The 20,002-nt window shown below is 37.6% G+C and overlaps 1 protein-coding gene across 3 annotated transcripts in view; it reads right to left on the minus strand.

Annotated features, from left to right (window-relative positions):
- LOC138811994 (protein phosphatase 1 regulatory subunit 12A) overlaps positions 1-18,376 on the minus strand; it is a 111,879-nt gene extending 93,503 nt beyond the window's left edge. For all 3 annotated transcript variants that reach the window (XM_069999950.1, XM_069999948.1, XM_069999949.1), the window contains exon 1: positions 17,918-18,376. In XM_069999950.1, the coding sequence (XP_069856051.1) occupies positions 17,918-18,154 (237 nt within the window). In that variant the 5' untranslated portion in view covers positions 18,155-18,376. The remainder of the gene's footprint in view (positions 1-17,917) is intronic.
- Between the last annotated feature and the right edge of the window lie 1,626 nt (positions 18,377-20,002).

Genomic DNA, 20,002 nt, shown 5'->3' on the forward strand with positions numbered 1-20,002 from the left:
TTGTTAAAAAAAAAATCAATGATGCAAGGCTTAGAGAACTTCTAGGTTGCACATAGCTTCTGGTTCTCATTTATTCAAAAACTAGGCTCTATGAAATATCTCTATTATAACAAATAGCTTTATTTGGGCTAGTTCCAATAAAATAGTTTTAGTAAGCATCTCTCACTTAAAGACTTTAGGCTAATATGTACAAAAATATTGTCCTTCTAGCAACAGGTCTAACACAGTATATAACATAGCTTTGAAAATTGGCTTCTTTCAATTGGAGATCATCAAATTAAAGGAGGTAAGTGAAGCACAGAAAGACATTTTCATTGATATGTGGAATACAGACCTAATGAAAACTGAACACAGTATGACTGTAAAAGGAATGGAGTATGGGAGAATCAGCAAAAGGGGAAAATGGATGGATAATGGGGTTATTATGATAAAAGTAAATTGTGTGTGTAAATATGAAAATAGCATAATGAAAATTATAGTGTATTAGAACTTATAAAAAGGTATAGAAAGCATAGAGTGAGTTTAAGAAATACAGCCAAAACAGTGGTGCTATGGCTCAAGTGGTAGAGCATGAGCCTTGAGCTGAATTGTTCAGGGACAGTTCCCAGGCCTAGAGTTCAAGCCCCACGACTGACCAAAAAAAAAAGAGGGAGAGAGATGCGATTGTTTCTAACATATTTATAAGATTATGTCTTTGTTGCCTTGTATGTCCCTCCCCCATGGTATAACCCCTGCTTTCACTATATATGATGTTGGTATATGTGGAGGGGAAGGGAAAAAACAAATTGTTAAAACAGGGAAACAAGAGGACCCATTGCAACAATGAGATGTACAAGTCGTTATGTCAAAAAACGAACTTTACAAATTTGGTGGGAGGGGACTGGAGGGGGGGATACGAAGGATGGGAAGGGGAAACAAAGCAGGAGGCTACAATGCTTGATAAGAAATGTGCTCATTATCTTACCCATGTAATTGTAACCCCTCTGTACAGTATTTTCACAATAAAAACATATTAAAAAAAGAAATACAGTCAAAGCACATTATATCCATGTTTACAAATATCACAGTGAAACTCCTTTGCACAATTAAGTTATGCTAAAAAAAACTGGCTCCTTTCATTTTTCAAGAGACTCATAAAACTGTTAAGTTGATTGCTTTAGTAGGTTATTTGAAGAGCAAAAAAAAAGTGTGTATGTGTTTACATGTGAATCTGTTTAACAATTCTACAAAAAGAATTTAGACTACAGATCTGCTCTTCTCTGTTAATCTAATTTTACTATATGAAGCCATTACCCTATAAGGTATCTAGTGTCATCTGCTGGGAAAATTGTAAAGTGTACAGAGCTAGATACATTACACAGGTATGTTCTTACCATGTAGAAAAATAAATTTATTTATATAAATTTATACAATATGAATTATATAAGCTATATATATATATATATATAAACTATCCATATAAAGAAAATACTATTGTATCAGTTGCTTTCCTTCTTTCTATTCTTCTATTAATCTGTAACTTTTGTTTTCTTTTCTGTTGGTTGTGGGGCTTGAACACTGGGTCTGGGAGCTGTACCTCAGCTCTTTAGCTCAAAGCTAGCGCTCTACCACTTGAGCCACAGCACAACTTCTGGTTTTCTGGTGGTTTATTGATGGTAAGAGTCTCATGAACTTTCCTGCCCAGGCTGACTTTGAACCATGATACTCAGATCTCAGCCTCCTGAGTAGCTAGGATGACAGGCATGGGCCACCAACGCCCAGCTAATCTTTAACTTTTAAAAGTCCTTTCACTGTCTTCAGAAGTATTTTCACATAATCATATAACTCTGGGCTGCAATATTCCCAGTTCTATTCTTAAAATATGCACCAACAAATATTTTTATATTCATATACAACCAAGCCAAACAACTCATGGCATAAAATGGTTTAATAAACACCCCTCCCATCTCTTCTACCAGAATTATCTACAATTCTGAATCCAAAAATGGCATGTTTCCAAAACCTTTTGTCCTTCAAAAGATATTGCCTCTTTGGTAATTATACTTATTTTTTCCCCCTGAGTTTCTGTGGTCTGTTCATCAAAAGCTAGACAATGCATGAACTACATTCATAATTCTTTTATTTAAAAATTAAATGTCCATCATTTTGGCAATTATTCCTAAAGAAATACAAATTCAAAAATTATAATACACAAATACTTAACCATCAATACCAGCCTCCTTAAGAAGCCAAAGACTAGCAAACTATAATTATTAATTATGACAATGTCTATATTTAATCTTTAAAATATTACTGGAAACAGCCACTTAAGGATTTTACTCCTGTTCACATTTATCATGTTTTCCTGATTATTATAAAAGACTCAAAAATTATATAATTCAAAATATTTATCTCCCTCCCAGAGACACAGCTGAAGTGATTTCTCCAATTTTTCTTCTCTACAAAAATTTTCCCCCTCTATGGGATAAATATTGCCTTATAATTAACTTTTTTACATTAAAGCATTTTGGAAAGACAAGTATTTATGTACTACTGGCTCATTTCACACATAAAACATACATATACTCCAACATAAGACTGACTTTAAATGTCAACAGTGTAATACAATGGCAAAATATATTAGTGGCAAAAGCTTAATATATAATAATTTTCTACTTAAGCTATAACAAATCTAATGATGCTTACACCTCAGATAAAATAACTCCCCAAACCCATAGAAGCTACTTCAATTGTTCAACTTTAAAAAACCTAACAGTCAAATGAGGCTAATAACATTATGAACAAGAAAGAATACAAAAAGAAGGTATATCAAAGTGTCTCTTTGCAATAGGTAATATTTTATTTTTTATTTTTCCTGAAACCATTACTGAGCAAATTTAGAAACTGAAGAAAGTCAGATAGTTAAATGAACTAATTGTACAATTTGTAGAATTTAAAAAACATATTCAGTTACTGTGTGTACCTAGAAGCTTATGCACATCATCAATATTTCTCCAACAATCCTGTTCTTGACTATTCTCCATGCCTACCAAAAAACTAAACTACTTATCACACATACAATAATCATGAATTATCACAAAAGTTATCACAAAAATCAGGAAGTCTGGCTTTATTTGGAAGTTCCTAACTAATTCTTCAGAACTAAAAGGCACCAAAAAAAGGGGGTAAATTTTATATATTTTAAGAAGATCATGAAATCCTAAAAATTTTTTTACCAAGTCTTTAGTCTGTGAGTTTTCTAGCTTCATCAAATATTTTACTTGGTCTTCAACTTCTCAGAAAACCAAAGAGACCTCAGAGAACAAAGTCCAAGACAAAAAAACCAAACCAAAACAAAGCAAAAAAAACTCCAAGTGAACTTTCAATACATTGTTTATAGCTAGGCACATATATAATGTTCCTCCTCAGTGTCACAACATCACATCTATCCTTTAGTGTATACTTCATGCATGATTATAATTTCTTATTTATTTGTCTGCCTTCTCAAGTAACATTCTTTTAATACACTTTACCTAAGTAGTAAGAACCCAATATTTACTATGTGCTGTAAAAAGCCCCTCCCTTCACTCAAATGTGCATACCAGAAACCAGGAGCCTGTACACGTTGGACTTCATTCCCTCAAGCCAATCCACTTGCTATTCCTACCAATTCTACTTCTTGAATATGTTCTGAGTGTAACTGCTACTAGGCTAGTTATGTCACAGTCATCTGCTAAAGACATGACTTTAGTCTTTTCTTCTTCGCAGATCACACTGCTGCAAAAGTGATCTTTTCCCTAAGGAGAAATTGGGATTTTCTCATTTAACCTGGTATGTATCTTTCAACACTTGTATACCTCCACATTTTTACATACACTATTACATAAGTAAGAAGATAGATACATTCTCCAATACCCTTTCTTCCTTCACAACCTTGGCTAATAATCATTACTCATTAACAGACATGCTTCCACAATACTCTGTATGTCATTGCACATAACTGATGTAAATTTATATTGCCTACATACTTATCTTTAACTCTGGAATGAAAGCTGTGTTTAAGACAAGAACAGTGTCTTGTTCTCTTATATGCCATCATAACAAGTGAGTAACATAAGGCTTAGGATGAAGTTAAGGGGACTGCCAGTGCCTCAATTTTTTATTATTTAATATGGATAACTACACGAACTAATTCACTTTAAAAAATGGGACAGGAGCCAGTGGCTCTTGTATGTAATCTTATCTACTCAGGAGGCTGAGATCTGAGGATTAAAGTTCAAAGCCAGACTGGGCCAACAAATTCAACTGTCTCATCTCCAACTAACCAACATAAAGCTAGAACTGAAGGTATGATTCAAACGACGAAGGGCCTAGTGAGCAAGAGGCCTTAAATTCAAACTCCAGTACTGGCATGCATGCATGTGCATGTGTACACTCTCTCTCTCACACAAATTAATAGCTTATTTATACATTAATCATATGCTATACAATAACCCCACTTACTGTGACAATGAAATAAGTATAAGCATATTCAGAGTTGTTCAACTGCTATAATTTTAGAACATTTTCATATTCCTAAAATGAAACAATACATCCCTTAGCAGCAACTTTCCAATTCTTCAACATATTTAACTTCTGGCAATCATTTACTCCATAGACCTGTCTATTCTGGGCCTTTCATATAAAGGGAACCAAATATTACTTTTATTTAACATACTATATTTCTAAGAGTCATCTTTTTAGAAATCATCCAATCTTCCTTATTGTTGAAAAACAAGCCTTTAATTCTAGTAACAAGATATACCACTTTACCTCTTGATCAGGTGATCCACATTTATACTGTTTCCACTTTTTGGCTATTATGAATAATGCTGCTTTGAACATTAATACAGGAGTTTTTTTTTTAATGTGGCCAAATTGTCAATTCTTCTGGATAAATGCAGGAGTAGAATTTCTGGATAATACGGTAACCTTCTACCTTTTGAAGAAAGGATTGTTTCAAAAGTAGCTATACATCTTCCACCAACAGTGTAGGAGTAGTCCAACTTCTCCATAACTTAGTCAATATTAGTCAACACTTAATATTATCAATACTTTTTATTATAGTTGTTCTAGTGGGTGAGAAATTAATATCCCACTTTAGCTCTGAACTGATTTCCTGATGGCTAAATCATTTCGTTTTACTGAAGAGTAATGTTGGTATTTATTTTACTCAACTATGTATCCTCCTTAACACCAATAATGTCTGGCATAGAGTAGGCCTTTAGTATTTGTTAAATGAATATATAAATGCCATCATGTATTTGAAAGTATGTCGAGCATGTCGGAGGAAACTATATGAAAGAAGTGAAGAAGATAAAATAAAAAAAAAAAGAAGTGAAGAAGAAATCAGCAGATGACTCCAAGATTTTAATTTAGTTTATAAATGACTAATATAACTAAAAATAAAATATAAAAAAGCAGCATGCTGTTGGCTCACTTCTATAATTCTACTACTCAGGAGGCTGAGATCTGAGGATCGCAGTTCAAAGTCAGCCTGGGCAGGAAAGTCAGTGAGGCTCTTAGTTCCAATTAACCACCAAAAAAGCTGGAAGTAAAGTTGTGGCCCAGGTGGTAGAGTGCTAGGACACACACACACACACACACACACACACACACACACACACACACACACACACACACACACACACACACACACACACACACACACACACACACACACACACACACACACACACACTCTCTCTCTCTCTCTCTCTCTCTCTCTCTCTCTCTCTCTCTCTCTCTCTCTCTCTCTCAATATCTCTCTCTCAATCTCTCTCTCTCTCTCTCTCAGAACAGAGATGGCTCACACCTGGAATCTCAGCTACTCTTCTCTAGAAGAGATCTAAATCACAGTTCAAGGAAAGCCCCAGACAAAATCAGAAGGACCTATCTGAAAAATGACTAAAGCAAAAAAGGGCTAGGACATGGATGAAAAGGCAAAGCACTTGTGTAGCAAGTAAAAAGCTCTGAACTCAAACCCCAGAGTTCATACATACCCTACAAGAAAAATAAAAGGAAAAACAATTCTATAAAAATAAGAAACAACTGAAACTACATGAATGAATGAGATAGAAAAATAAAATACACAAAGCTTTGGAATATTCTTCTCTAACAAAGAAATAGATTAAAAATGCAAATTGTACAATAGTATTCAGGAAACACATCCAGGTTACCAACTAAGTTGGCTTCTGAGTTGCCTTTCTTTGTTTTTTTTTTTGTTTTTTTTTTTTTTTTTTGTCGGCCGTGGGGCTTGAACTCTGGGCCTGGGCGCTGTCCCTCAGCTCTTCAGCTCAAGGCGAGCGCTCTACCACTTGAGCTACAGCGCCACTTCCGGTTTTCTGGTGGTTTATTGGAGATAGGAGTCTCACGGTCTCTCCTGCCCGGGCTGGCTTTGAACCGCGATCCTCAGATCTCAGCCTCCTGAGTAGCTAGGATTACAGGCGTGAGCCACCAGCGCCCGGCTCTGAGTTGCCTTTCTTAACACTCTGGGTTAAACAACTCCAATAAAAACTTTTGTCTCAACAGGTACACTGGTTGAACCCTTTCAAATGGAAGGCAGAAGTTGGAGGATAGCAGCCCAAGGTCAACCTGAGCAAAAGGAAGTTTGCAAGACTCCAACTCGGTCAATGGCTAGGTACAGTGGTGCATGCACATCTGTCATCTTCGGCAACATGGAGAAGCACAAAAAGGACTGCAGTCCAGATTAGCTCCAACATAAAGCAAGTTCTTACCCAAAAGTAAGCAACGTAAAAAGGGGCTGGATCTGAGGGTCAAGGGGTAGAGCACCTGCCTGGAAAGTACAAAGCCCAAAGTTAAATCTCTAATAATCAACCAAATAACAACCTTTTATTACTACTTGCATTTAATAAAATGTCATCATTTATTCACATTGCCACATCAAGTAAATTGTGTGCTACATGCAGGCAAAGGCCTGTTTTTAGAAAGTAGTAATGTGTTAAGCAAATGATGATCTATCTATTGCATAATGAGTTAATCTTTAGTTCAAAACTCTAGAGTGAAATGCATCAAATCAATTTAAATGCATACATACACAGGCAATAATATATGAGCTACAGGGGATGACATCATGGCAAGAATTTAACAGATGGGTTTCAGCAATAGTTTCAAGGTTAATTTCCATATTTGAAATACTAGAAACTTTACTGAAAATGTCTTTTTTATAAACAAACACTAAAACATAGTATCATTTTGAGCAAACTATATAAAGAAACAATCCCAAGAATGTAATGGAATGACTCAGAAAAGAGGTACATGGTACAATGTTCATCTAAAATGCCATGAGAAAGTGGAAAATACATTAGGTGTTCATCATAAGACTAGAAAACTTTTTGTATATTTAGTCCCACATAAATACTATGTAGCCCTTGGAAGGTAACATGTATCAATACTAATTTATATACTATGAGTATTAAAAAAATTAAAGGCTGTAAACCAAAAAATTAAGTATGACCCTATTTACAGAAAATTACATATCTGTATATAGATATACACTGGAGTAAAACCAGAGTTTTAGGTGTAGTTATCTCTGGTCCTTCAGACAGCATTAAATTTCTTTTATAGTTTTTTATGATACTGAAATGAAATAATTGAGTACCTTTAAAAATTCATCTATTGCCGGGCGCTGGTGGCTCACGCCTGTAATCCTAGCTACTCAGGAGGCTGAGATCTGAGGATCGCGGTTCAAAGCCAGCCCGGGCAGGAGAGACCGTGAGACTCCTATCTCCAATAAACCACCAGAAAACCGGAAGTGGCGCTGTAGCTCAAGTGGTAGAGCGCTCGCCTTGAGCTGAAGAGCTGAGGGACAGCTCCCAGGCCCAGAGTTCAAGCCCCACGACCGACAAAAAAAAAAAAAAAAAAAAAAAAAATTCATCTATTTATTTGGGATAACACATAAAACAATAAACAAACTTGAAACTAATCTTTGTTTAAAAATAAACAGGAAAGGGAAGACTATATAAAAGCCAAAGCAGACACTGAAAACTTAATAATCACTTATAGCATTTCCATTCATAGGGTAGACATTTTATTGTAAAAAGTGATAGTTAAGAAAAGTTTATCAAAATAAACACTTAAAAGCAAAAACATGCCAAGAACTGGTGGCTTGTTCCTGTAATCCTAAACTACTCAGGAGGCTGAGATCTGAGAATTAGGAGTCTAAGACAGCCCAGGCAGGAAAGTCTGTGAGACTCTTGGCACCAATTAATCACCAAAAAACTGAAAGTGGCTTAAATGGTAGAGTAAGAGCTTTGAGCAAAACAGCTAAGCGACAGTGCCCAGGCACTGAGTTCAAGCCTGAGGATCAGCACAACAACAAAGCAAAAACACCTGATGTGAAGTTTTTATGTAAATTGTTCCATGTACTTCAAAAGATAACGTCATCTGTTCAAAAGTTTTAAGAAAAGCTGTACAAATGACATTTTATAACTATCTAAAATAATTTTAAGGCGATCCAAAATAATTTTAAGATATACACACACACACACACACACACTTTGGTGTGCTTATTATAAAATAAAGGTAGTTGTTGTGTTAGTGTGTGTATATAAATAGATTTATTAACAGTGCATGAAAATCTACTTTTCTATATGGTTACTAACCTTTAACAAGGTATCAATTCACACCTCACAATTGAATCTCCTTTGTACTACATGGTACTCAAGAAAACTGATACAAATCTCTACAATCTTAAGGTTTCAGCTCAATAGAATTTAACAAGCTAAAGTTCAAGCCTTTTTTTTAAATAGCTGTCCCTGCAGAATATCATACTAAGTACACATACTATACTTAAATAGATTACTAAAAAGTTGACAGCTGAGGAATGCTTTCACTTCTTTCCATGGTTTCTAGTGAATGACATTTCAGAAATGCCTATATAACACATGACAACAAGGAATGTCTCCACCCATGAGACTGTTTGAGTCAAGCAAGCACTTAGGGCAATAAACAGGGAACTCAAGTTTGCCTTTTTATGGTTAGCCAGCACAACAATAAAAAGATAAGCAACCAAAAAACTAAAGTCAGAAAATACTGGCATGCAGTAATCTATAGTGAAAAGTATTTAGAAAAGACAGTGATTAAAATGGCTAGAATGCAATTATTGATTCTAATGTTATGAATTCCTTTACTAAACCAATACCAAGATTCACTTAAAGAAATTTATTTGTAATACAAATTATATAAATTAAGCAAAATTTTACTTTTATTGGTAATATATTCCATTTCAAAAGTGAATCTAAAATCTTGGCATTTTTACTGTAATAATACTTAAAAGCTATTGTCAAATGCATTTTTGTTGGGATATTTTATATGCTTGTGATTGATTATATTTACCATCACTTTGCTTTTTATGAACTCTGTTCAAAAAATTATATCATATTCAATTTTAAGTCAATAAACTTATTAAAATGAGATATCAAAGTACAAATTAAAGAAAAATGAATCAAAGTCTCTGCTAAGGAGTTCACAATTTGGTCTAGAGTTAAAATGTACTAGCAAGTAGCAAATAGTAAGTGTCAAATTTGTGGCTTAAATAGTAAGAGAATCACTGTGTACTCCACTGGTCAAGTAAGTTCACATATAGTGCTTTAAACTATGCCATATAGAAATATGCTGGAAAAATACATTCCAGAACATGGTAACATGCAAACACTTACAAGAGTATAAATATGGAAATAAAAGTTCTTAAAGAAGTTTTTCATCAATCCTCTGAGTCCATCCAATTTTTTTTTTGTTCTTACTAAATGACTAAGGGCTGCACTGTTAATATTCTGAGAATCTAGTCTGTTATCATCCCAACTCTATCAAACCTCTCAAAAGTGTGGATAGGGACTCCTCTATGATATCTGCTCACCCAAGGCTGTTTCTACTCTCATGAAAGAGCACAAGGATAATCCAACAAGTGAGTACCAATTGTCCTTTAGGTGGATACTACATCCTTTTGCTATGAAAATATTTTTCTAAAAAATTTGAGAATTTTTCTGATTCATTTTTATTAGAACCTATTAATTGTACACATAATTATATTGTATCTTAATACTTGTATGAATGTACTACATTCATCTATCTCATCCTCTTTTATCTGCTTTGCCCTTCTTCCTAATAGTTTACTGCTACTTTTGTCTTGTTTGCTTTAAATCTAGATTCTGCAGGTGAGAAGAAAATGGGATACCTGCCTTTCTGAATCTGGCTCATTTCCATTAACTTAATGAGCACTGGTTCCACCCACTTTCCTACAAATGACATAACTTTACTCTTCTTTATAACTAAATAAAACTTCATTGTACATATATACCACATTTTCATTTAGAATGATTCCATAGCTTTTCTGTGGTAAATAGTACTGGGGGAAAAATGGATGTAGAACTATGACTTAGATTTCTTTAGTTTGTAAGGTAGTTCTTCTTTTAGAGAGTTTTCTTCTTTTCTTTTTTGGTTGGTATTAAGGACTGAACCCATGGTCTCATACTAGCTTGCTACATAGATACTCTACCACCTGAGCCATGCTACCAGTCTTTTTTACACTGAGATAGGGCATCACTTTATGTCCACTTTATCTCCCTCCTATCATGCTTCCCAGCATTGCTGGGATGATTGGTATGCAACATAGCAAAATGTCATTCATTGGCTGAGATAAAAGTCTTGTGGACTTTTTGTGCCCAGGGTGGCCTCAAACCATGATCCTCTGATCTCTTCCTCACAATTAGCTAGAACTGTAGGTTAGGGCCACCATGCCACGCTTAGGTTTTAGTGCATTGTTGTTGTTAATAATCCCTACATTAGTATCTGTATTGGTTGCACTAATTTACATTCCTAACAGTATGTATATACAGATTTCTTTTCTTTTTCTGGAATCTTTGCCAGCATTTGTTGTTTTCTTAATGACAGACATAGTGTTTCAGATGAGATAGATTCTCAATGGTATGACTGTGATTAGTATTTCCTTAATGGTTGAAGATGGTGAACATTTTTTCATGTATTCCTCAGTCACGTATACTTCTTTATAGAGCTGTTGTTTGAACTCATTTGTCCACTTATTAATTAGTTTAAGGCTTAATTTTTTTAATTCTTTATACATTCAGCATATTAATTCTGTCAGATAAAGAGCTGATAAAGATTATCACCCATGTCTATGGTGCCTATCTTGATAATTGGTTTTAATTTGATACAATCCCTTATGTCAACTCTTGTCATTATGTCCTGAGCTAGGAAAATCTTAATTAGAAAGTCACTGCCTATATCTTTACATATTTTCTGTATGTTTCTTTCTAGTAGAAAGTCTACCAATAATTTTATTGCATAATTGATGTACGATTTGTGACTGTCCTTTGTTTGAATACTACATCTTTTAGTTGTTGATATAATATCCTTTTTATGAAATGATGATACTATCAGTTTGTTTTTAATGCTCTTATTGGACAAAATAATTGAAATAAAAATTGACTGGCCCATGAGATATAACATTTAGAGAATAAATGAAGGGCAATAAATAAGTCCCTTTACATTTTTACCAAGAAGAAAAAGAATTCTGCCTGTTCCAACTATGCCTCAAATATAACTTGGTTAAAATTTGTAAACCAATTTAGGGAATGGACTATTCTCATACCTGTATAACCCTTCCTAATCAAAGGGTCCAAACTAAAACCAAACATGATTAACATAAAAAGTTCATTTTTCAAAACCACAAGTCATATCAGATAAGCACTGTCTCAAGTCCTACTTATAAACATCAATCAATCACAGGATAGAAAATAAATTCTAGAGTTTACACTCTAGAATGGGTGAGACATTAAAAAAGGCTTTTTCTTTTTGTTCTAATATCCAATAAAATGAGCTTATCTATTATTTGTCTCTAAAAATGAACATGTACATGAAAATTTTAATAAGTATATAAAACACCTAATGGAGTAATATGAGTAATATTAGAATAAAGAAAAACTAAACTCTATTTTCTGAAAAATGATGTAGTTTTGTTGTCACTTCCTTCTTGCAACTTTCCAAAGCACTGATCAAATAAATATTTACATAATGGTCAGTAAAAAACAATTTTCAGACTTCTAAAATTTAGTACAATTTCAAATCCTAAGACTAATTTATAGTACTACTATATTTCAATTACCATAGAAAGATCTTAAAAATTGATTTGAATATCAAGTGATATACAAGGAAACCCTCCAACTACTAGTCACCAACACAGTGACTGATTTAGGAATGTTAACTTCTTCAGAATTAAAAAAAAATACACCTAGTGTAGACATTGAGCTCTGGACTGCCATTCTAGGTCTGCCATTCATTATGTTGAGATCTTAAGCAAGAGAAAAACTATGCTAGGAAAATTAAATCATACTGTTTCTTTTCGTGCCAGTCCTTTTGCTCAAGGCTAGAACTCTACCACTTGAGCCAGAGCACCACTTTAGGCTTTTTCTAAGTAGTTACCGAAGGTAAGAATCTCATGGACTTTTCTGACTGGACTGGCTTCAAACAGCGTCCCTCAGATCTCAGCCTCCTGAGGAAATAGATTACAGGTGTGAGCCACCAGTGTCTGATGCAAACAGTACTATTTCTAAAAGCATTTCTCTTCTAAAAAAGCACTGTGATCTACTTACTGAAGATCAAAACAGAATAAACTGAATACAACAGTCCTCAATTCCTTCAATAGGCATACTAAAATGCCCATATCCTCTTAGGATTGTGGAGTCCAACAAGCTTTCAAAAAGTATGAGGTTAATTTCTTTTTTTTTTTTTTCTGCAGAGACAGAGACAACAACAACATCATCAACAACAACAAATTCAGGAAATGTCACGGTAATAACATGTTACAGAAGAATAAAAGGTATTTTCTAAAAATCCTTAAGTAATGGTAATTTCTTATGTAAACAGTATATGCAAAACCTAAGGACGGAATAATGGAAAAAATTTCCTGTCTTCTATTGAGTGCTATACTAGAAAATGCTCAGTCACAGCTTGCAAATCACACTGTAGCTGAAGCATATGAAAGATGGTGTTGATTATGACACTTCAAAGTCAGACCACAAAACTGTTGCCAGGAAGCAAAAAAGCAGCAACTAAAGAGAAATCAGCAGTATGGGCACTGCTACTCTAAAACCAGCATACCCCTTATATGGCTAGGGTTGTCCGTTTACTTGTCGGAAGTGAGGTGACAGTATGGAGTTGGGAATTAGTCTAATTGTTTTTTTAAAAATGGATTTATGATGATGCCAAAAGCCTTATTATATCCTAAAAACACCATTTTAATATTATACACTTGATCCAATAGGTTCTTCCAAAGCCTTAACATTTTCTAAGTTTGCAACTATAAATTCAATGTTTTTTTTAAAACAAATTCATCGTAAATAGCAATTAAACTTATTTCTTTTTTCTTTTTTTTTTTGGGGGGGGGTCCAGTCGTGGGGCCTGAACTCTGGGCCTGGGCGTTATCCCTCAGCTCTTCAGCTCAAGGCTAGCGCTCTACCACTTGAGCCACAGCACCACTTCCAGCTTTTTTCTTTTTGCTTATGTGGTGCTGGAGAATCGAACCCAGGGCCTCAGGCATGCAAGGCAAGCGCTCTACCACTGAGCCACCTTCCCAGCCCCTAAACTTATTTCTTAGCAAGCAAATGAAAATTAATTGATTCTGAACTCAGGGCTTTGAGCCTGCTAGGCAGGTGTTCTACCACCTGAGTCATACCCTCAGCCTTGTGATTTCCTGGTTATTTTGGAGATGGAATCTAAAGAACTTTTTCTGCCTATGCTGGCCTCAAACCTCAGTCCTCAATCTCCTGCATAGCTAGCTTCACAGGGTAACGGGTTTCTAATCTTTAACTTTTTTTTATATTAAGACTTCCTTTTACTGACAAGTCACATATTTTACAAAGATGCTTCAAATGGCTCTTAGAAGTTATAAAAATCTGTTTTAAAAACAGGATGATTTAACATGTCTGTCGGGTTGAAAAGTAGGAAATTACAAAACTATTAAAACTGTAATAGAACATGTACCTAATTCAATTTTGGATTCCCTATGGACCTATCTCAGGCTTTTATAATGGCTCAAATGGTGTTTCATTTTTTCCCATGTAACCAAAATTTAAATTGCATTAAGGTTTTGAAATAGAATTAAGGTTTTTAAATAGGTTAGTACTTAGAATTTTTAAACTATGAAGATATTAAAAACATGCCGAGAATCTATAACAAAATCTATAACAATGTTACATTTACTTCACAAACACAAGTTCTATTATGTGCAAGAACAATATTCTAAGTATCTGTATATGAAGTTTTCCAAGATGTATCACACTATACACAGGTAACTATGAAATAAAAAATAAAATTCAACAAACATAGTGAGCTAGACTCTGGAAATGTGAATGATTGGGTCTTTATTCTCCCAGTTTGGACACAGACTTACAATCTTCAGTAGAGAATGGCCAAAAATACTACAGTTTTTACACAATTTGAAAGATCACAAAGATCCTTTTTGTTGGCAATTGAATCAAGTTTTAAAGAATGACTAGAACTAGTGGTCAACTAAAACATGGCTACTGGTTAGAAATTAAAATACAAATACAAACTGTTTTAATCCTTAATTTAAGAGGAGAGACACAAAGTGGTAAAATTTGTTGGAATATAATTGGAAATCACTATGTAAGCCAGAATAATACAGAGTGAGAATAGAAATAGGCAAAGTATTACTATAGTGTAAGGATAAAAATAATAACGGTAGGAGACAAGGAAAAGATACAAATATAATTCTGAAGAATCTGAAATTGGAGATACACACAGAGGAAATGAGTAAATAGTAACTAGAAGGTTTAACTTGATTAGAGAGGTTAAAGTGGTATTAATGAGCAGAGATGTTTTGTTTCGTATTCAATTAAAATACATTTCTGACTGATTTAAAACTATCAACTGCATTAGCATTCCGATAGAAAAATAGGATCTATCATATATATTCATCTCATGTAATATTATATACAAAGTATGTTGATAAAAGATTTTATAATAAAACATATAAAAGATTTAAAAACTAAGTTATAACATACAAACCTAAGTTTGAAAGGCAAGTTTGAAGACACCACAAAAGTTAATGTACATACAGTAGATGTTATGCTGTTGCAAGGAGTGAATTTGTATTTAAATATGTTAAATATGTTAAAATGCAGATATATAATCACAGGTAGTTACAATATCAGAAGCTAATGAAATTGCACTCTAGGCCTCAATTTTAGAGAAAAAATAATTGGTTTCATATGTTGACTTTGTACTGTTCTCCAGCTGAAAGGAGGAAAAAAGGTAGTCTAGAGATTCATGTAACCAAAAAAAAAAAATTTCTTCTATAGATGGCATTTCTATAGGATGGTTGTAAACTGAATATTTTCATGACATATAGAGAGACCATTCAACCAGTGAATAAAAGTTTAAATATAAACTACATTAAAAATGTAAAGACAGTACTAGGTTAAAAAGCGTAAAGGCTACAGTTTTCCAAAACACTAAATTAAAAACTAAAAAAGAACAAGTGAAATAAATTTTAAAAACTATGAACCAATACATAATTTAGTAAAAACATTTAGTTTTTCTATGATCCTGCTAGAGATTAAGTTAAAAAAAACTATTAAAGGCCTATTCAACAAATAAGGTCATTTTAGTACCAAGTATTTTATACAAACAGCATTTCTTAAAAATTGAAAGTCTGTGGTTCTTAAAAAGTCTTTTGTTACCTTTCATTATCTAGTGTTCTGTATTTCTGCAAAGTGAACTACTTGTTCTAACAGTTACAACTGAAAAAAATATGAGAAAAGTGTGGAGAAAATTTAATAAAAAATTTTAATGCTGATCTTTTAGAGATTCTGACTTCACAGATTTAAGAAATGTACAGATAAAGCTTACAAAAAGGTCTAATGTAAATATCCACCTTCTCCAAACTAACCAGTGAATTCAGTTACTCAAGAAGACTCTAGTTAGGTCTGATAATTCCTGCAACAAGTACAATTGAAAGGGGGGGGGGGAACTTAAGTCCTATTACACGTCATTGTCTTGTATCACCTGAACAACTATTATATTCACATCAAAAATCATTTGAAAATTTTCTCTTCCTCCAAGCCAACACAATTGGATTCCTCCACAACAGTAGCAACCAATTTTTTAAAAACATGCTGACAAAAATCGTTATTCTGACATCAGACATGAAATTATTTTTCATAAAATTATGAGTTTCATACAAAAACATGTTAATTACAAAGAAAGATGAACATTTTTTCATCACATACAACCATTTTTGATGCCCAAAGACACTTTCATTCTCAACATAGTACTTTTAATATCAAGTTATACTAGGCTTTAAAACAAACTTCCGCCGAAGTTCGCTACACATTATAGGACCACACTATATTCTCATTGATGTGATTCTGAATTCCAGATTTGTCCTGCCATTTGTCAATCATTTCGATCCTTCCAGGCAACTTTGTAAACAAGGGCTATATGCCAAGCTTGATATGATAATTTGATTAAATAAAACTTAAAATGGTCATCACACAAACAGGAAGCAGTCAAAGGAAAGGTGCCAATGTACTCATCCCTTTTAAAGCGGCATCAAGTTAATATTCATAAAAATAGAAAGCCTAAAATTTCAACCCACCAAACTAGTCTGCTACTCAAAATAAGGCTACCATCCTGCACATTCCATCAAGGCAAGTGTGAAGTATCTAGTGAGTCTTTTCACTGTAAGGAGGTTTACTAGTAAAAATCCTAATTCTCCAATAAGAAAAAGGGCAGAGTCTAAGTCATGTCACCTATCACCATCACTTATAAATCGCTTTTTATGCACAACCGTACGGGTTGTGTTGCTTTTGGCCTGTTAAAGGCAAAGCAACATTATCTCTGGATTGCCAATAGTTTCTCCTTATTTGGCTAACATTGAGAGATCCCAATCAGACTACTATAAAACTTTAACATGCACAAAGCATCCATTTTGAGAAAAGTCGGTGGCGACCAGCTTTCTTTTTCCTTTCTGTCTTTTCTTGTTTTCCCACCCCGAAAAGAAAAAAATTGGGGGTTTGATAACCGGCTTTCAGGCTCTGCACGGCATTTGTTCTTGCTGGCCCTAGGTGCACACCCCGGGACTTAGACGGAGCCCGCGGATCTCTGACACTGCGGCAAACTCTACGGTCGCCGTCCCGAGGTGGGCACGTCCTTAGGGAACTCCTTTGCCCTCAACACCACCATCCTCTCTCCCTTTTCAGCCGGCGCAGACCAGCTAATTACACCCCATTCTCCCCTCCCCGGTGACCAAGAGTAATAAAGGAGAAAACAGGAAATCGTTCGCTCGGGGCTCTCGGCTTGGGTCTCTGGATTACTATTATTATCCTCATCATTGGTAATCAAGACCTGAAAAAAGTACCACAAACGCGCTGCCCACCTAACAAGCTAAAGGGGGTCCATCTGCCCAAGCGTCCCTCGAGCTCCTGGCTAAGTCTTTCTCTTTCAAGACTCCCCCTCGCCCCCAAATAGATCATTGACACCGTGCCCCCCCCCCGGCACAACCACGACACTCCTCCCGGTCTTGACCCCAAACACCAGACACATATCCACAAATGGCTCGGGGGGGGGGGTCCCCCAAGACGCCCACAGTCCCCTTCTCCCCCCCCCCCGCCCGTACACCCCGGAAATCACCCAGCTCCCAACTCCGACAGCAACTGGTCAGAAGGGGGCCTCCAGCCCAGCGCCCTCCCGCCCTCCCTCCCGGGAAGCCGCCCCCTCACCGCCGAGCCGGGAGTCTCTCTCTCGCGCGCCGCCCCCAGCTTCAGGAAGACCACCTCCCCCCCCCCAAGCCCCCCCATCCTCGGGTCCGGGATCGAGACCCAGCGGCGGGCGCACAAACCTGATGGAGGGCAGTGAGTCCGTCCACATTGGCGTAATTGATGTCGGCGCCGCGGTGCAGCAGCTTGAGGACCTCGTCCGTGTCGCCGCTGGAGCAAGCAGCCAGGAAGACGGCGCCATCGTCGAACTTCACCTTGGTCTTCTGACGCTTCACCACGGGAGGCTCGAGGTCCGTCTCGGAGCCGATCCAGCGCTTCAGCTGCTCGTTCCGCTTCTGCTTCGCGTCCGCCATCTTCATCCCCTCTCCTGCCGCCGGGTCTTCTTATCGCGAGGGGGAGGGGAAGGGAGGGGAGGCGGGGAGGGAAGAGAGGGGAGGCTGGGGGGGGTGTGTGTGACTGTCTCGATGAGTGCGGGCCCGACCGGGGCTGGGAACCGGGAGGAGACGCTCGAGACTTCCAGTATCCCACAGAGCACTGGGGCGGCGCGCCCGGGCCCCGCGGACCTCCCCGTCCTACCACAGAAACCCTCCCGCCCCTCGGCGCGGCCGCTCGTCACTGGCGGCTCCTCTAACGTAACTTCGCGAGATCCGGGAAGGGAGTCGCCCTTCGGCTCCAGTGCGCACGCGCCCTAGGGGCTCGGAGGTGAGCCCCGCCCCCAGGAAGAAGCCTTGGCGAACTGCGGCGGAGGCGGGCGGGCGGGCGAGCGAGCGGCCCGGCCACCGGAGGGAAGCGGGTGTGGCCCCGGCCGCCGGGGTTGCGCGGGGCGGGACGGGACCAACCTGGAAGGGAGGAGACCGGGGGAGGAAGGTTGTCCTTGCAGGACTTGACGGCTCCCCTCCGCAAGAGGCCGGCAGCCGGGGCTGCGAAGGTTCTTGCGGGGCCCGCCGGCGGCCTCAGCGTTGGCGGGGGCCTTTCCTCTCGGCTGCGGTCTTTGACTGGAATGGAGGGTGGAGAGGTCGCGAGTTGGGGTGTTTTGCGGTTGCTCTTTCCCAGGAACGTGGGGAGGGACGGCGGGGGCGGGGCGGGGGGGGCGGCGGCCGCTCGGCCCCGGAGACGCTTTGCAAAGTGGAGTTGGTTGGGCCCAGTTCCCCAGGTGACCCACCCTGGGCCCGGGGTTGGCCTGCGGTGGTTGGGGGGCGGGGGGCTTTCCTCTGGAGCTGGCTTGCTCGTCACTGCGACCCCCCCCCCTTCCCCTCACGCCGGGTTTGAATCCTCGTCCACTTCCTCCAGTGCTGGGAGCCTGTGGGACACTCACCCGTGAGCTCGTTAACTGGTCCTGACCTTTTAAGGGATTTCTAGCTCCCAACTCCATTGCTTTCTAAGGAGCGAAGACCCAACTGCTGCTAGAATTCAGAAGGAATGTTAATAAAGGGAATTAACTCAACCACTACTTAGCGCATACCTCTTTCATAAGCCGTGACTTATCAGGCACTGACCATGCAGTGTTTTAACCACCTCTTGAATTCTTAGGCCGAGGAAGGTATGTGTGTGACGACACCCCCCCCCACACACACACACAATTTGTAATGCTGGCATTTTAGAAGTTATCTTCAATCTCCACTAATGGGTATTTTCCTAAACACCTTCTTGTTACACACGATTGTTAGAGCCAAAATAAGTCATGAAAATTAACAATGGAAGTTCAGAGGTCAATTATCTACCCTGAACCCTAAAGACCTAGTTTATTTCCTTAATTTCACCAAGATAGGATAGGATTCATTCAGCAAACATTATACAGTTGTATTTATACGTTGAATTTCCTTCGAAAATTTTGTTAATCTCATTGGAAATATTTTTATTTATTTTTTGTTGGTTGTGGGGCCTGAACTCGGTCTGGGCACTGTCCCTTAGCTCTTCAGCTCAACCACTGGAGCCACAGCGCCACTTCCGGCCTTTTCTGTTTACCTGGTGCTGAGGAATCGAACCCAGGGCCTCATGCTTGCAAGGCATGCACTCTACCGCTGAGCTACCTTCCCAGCCCGAGAAGTTTGTTTGTTTGTTTGTTTGTTTTTTAACATTAATGAATTACTGAAGACCTATGGCTAAAGCCAGAATAAGGCAAAGTAAACCTAAAACCGAAGTGCAAATTAGGGCTAGGGATGTAGTTCAGAGGTAGTACACTTGCCTAACTCTGGGTTTGATCCCAG

The sequence above is a fragment of the Dipodomys merriami genome, unplaced genomic scaffold (genome assembly GCF_024711535.1).
Source record: "Dipodomys merriami isolate MVZ:Mamm:240054 unplaced genomic scaffold, mDipMer1.0.p SCAF_555, whole genome shotgun sequence".
NCBI classification, from domain to species: domain Eukaryota; kingdom Metazoa; phylum Chordata; class Mammalia; order Rodentia; family Heteromyidae; genus Dipodomys; species Dipodomys merriami.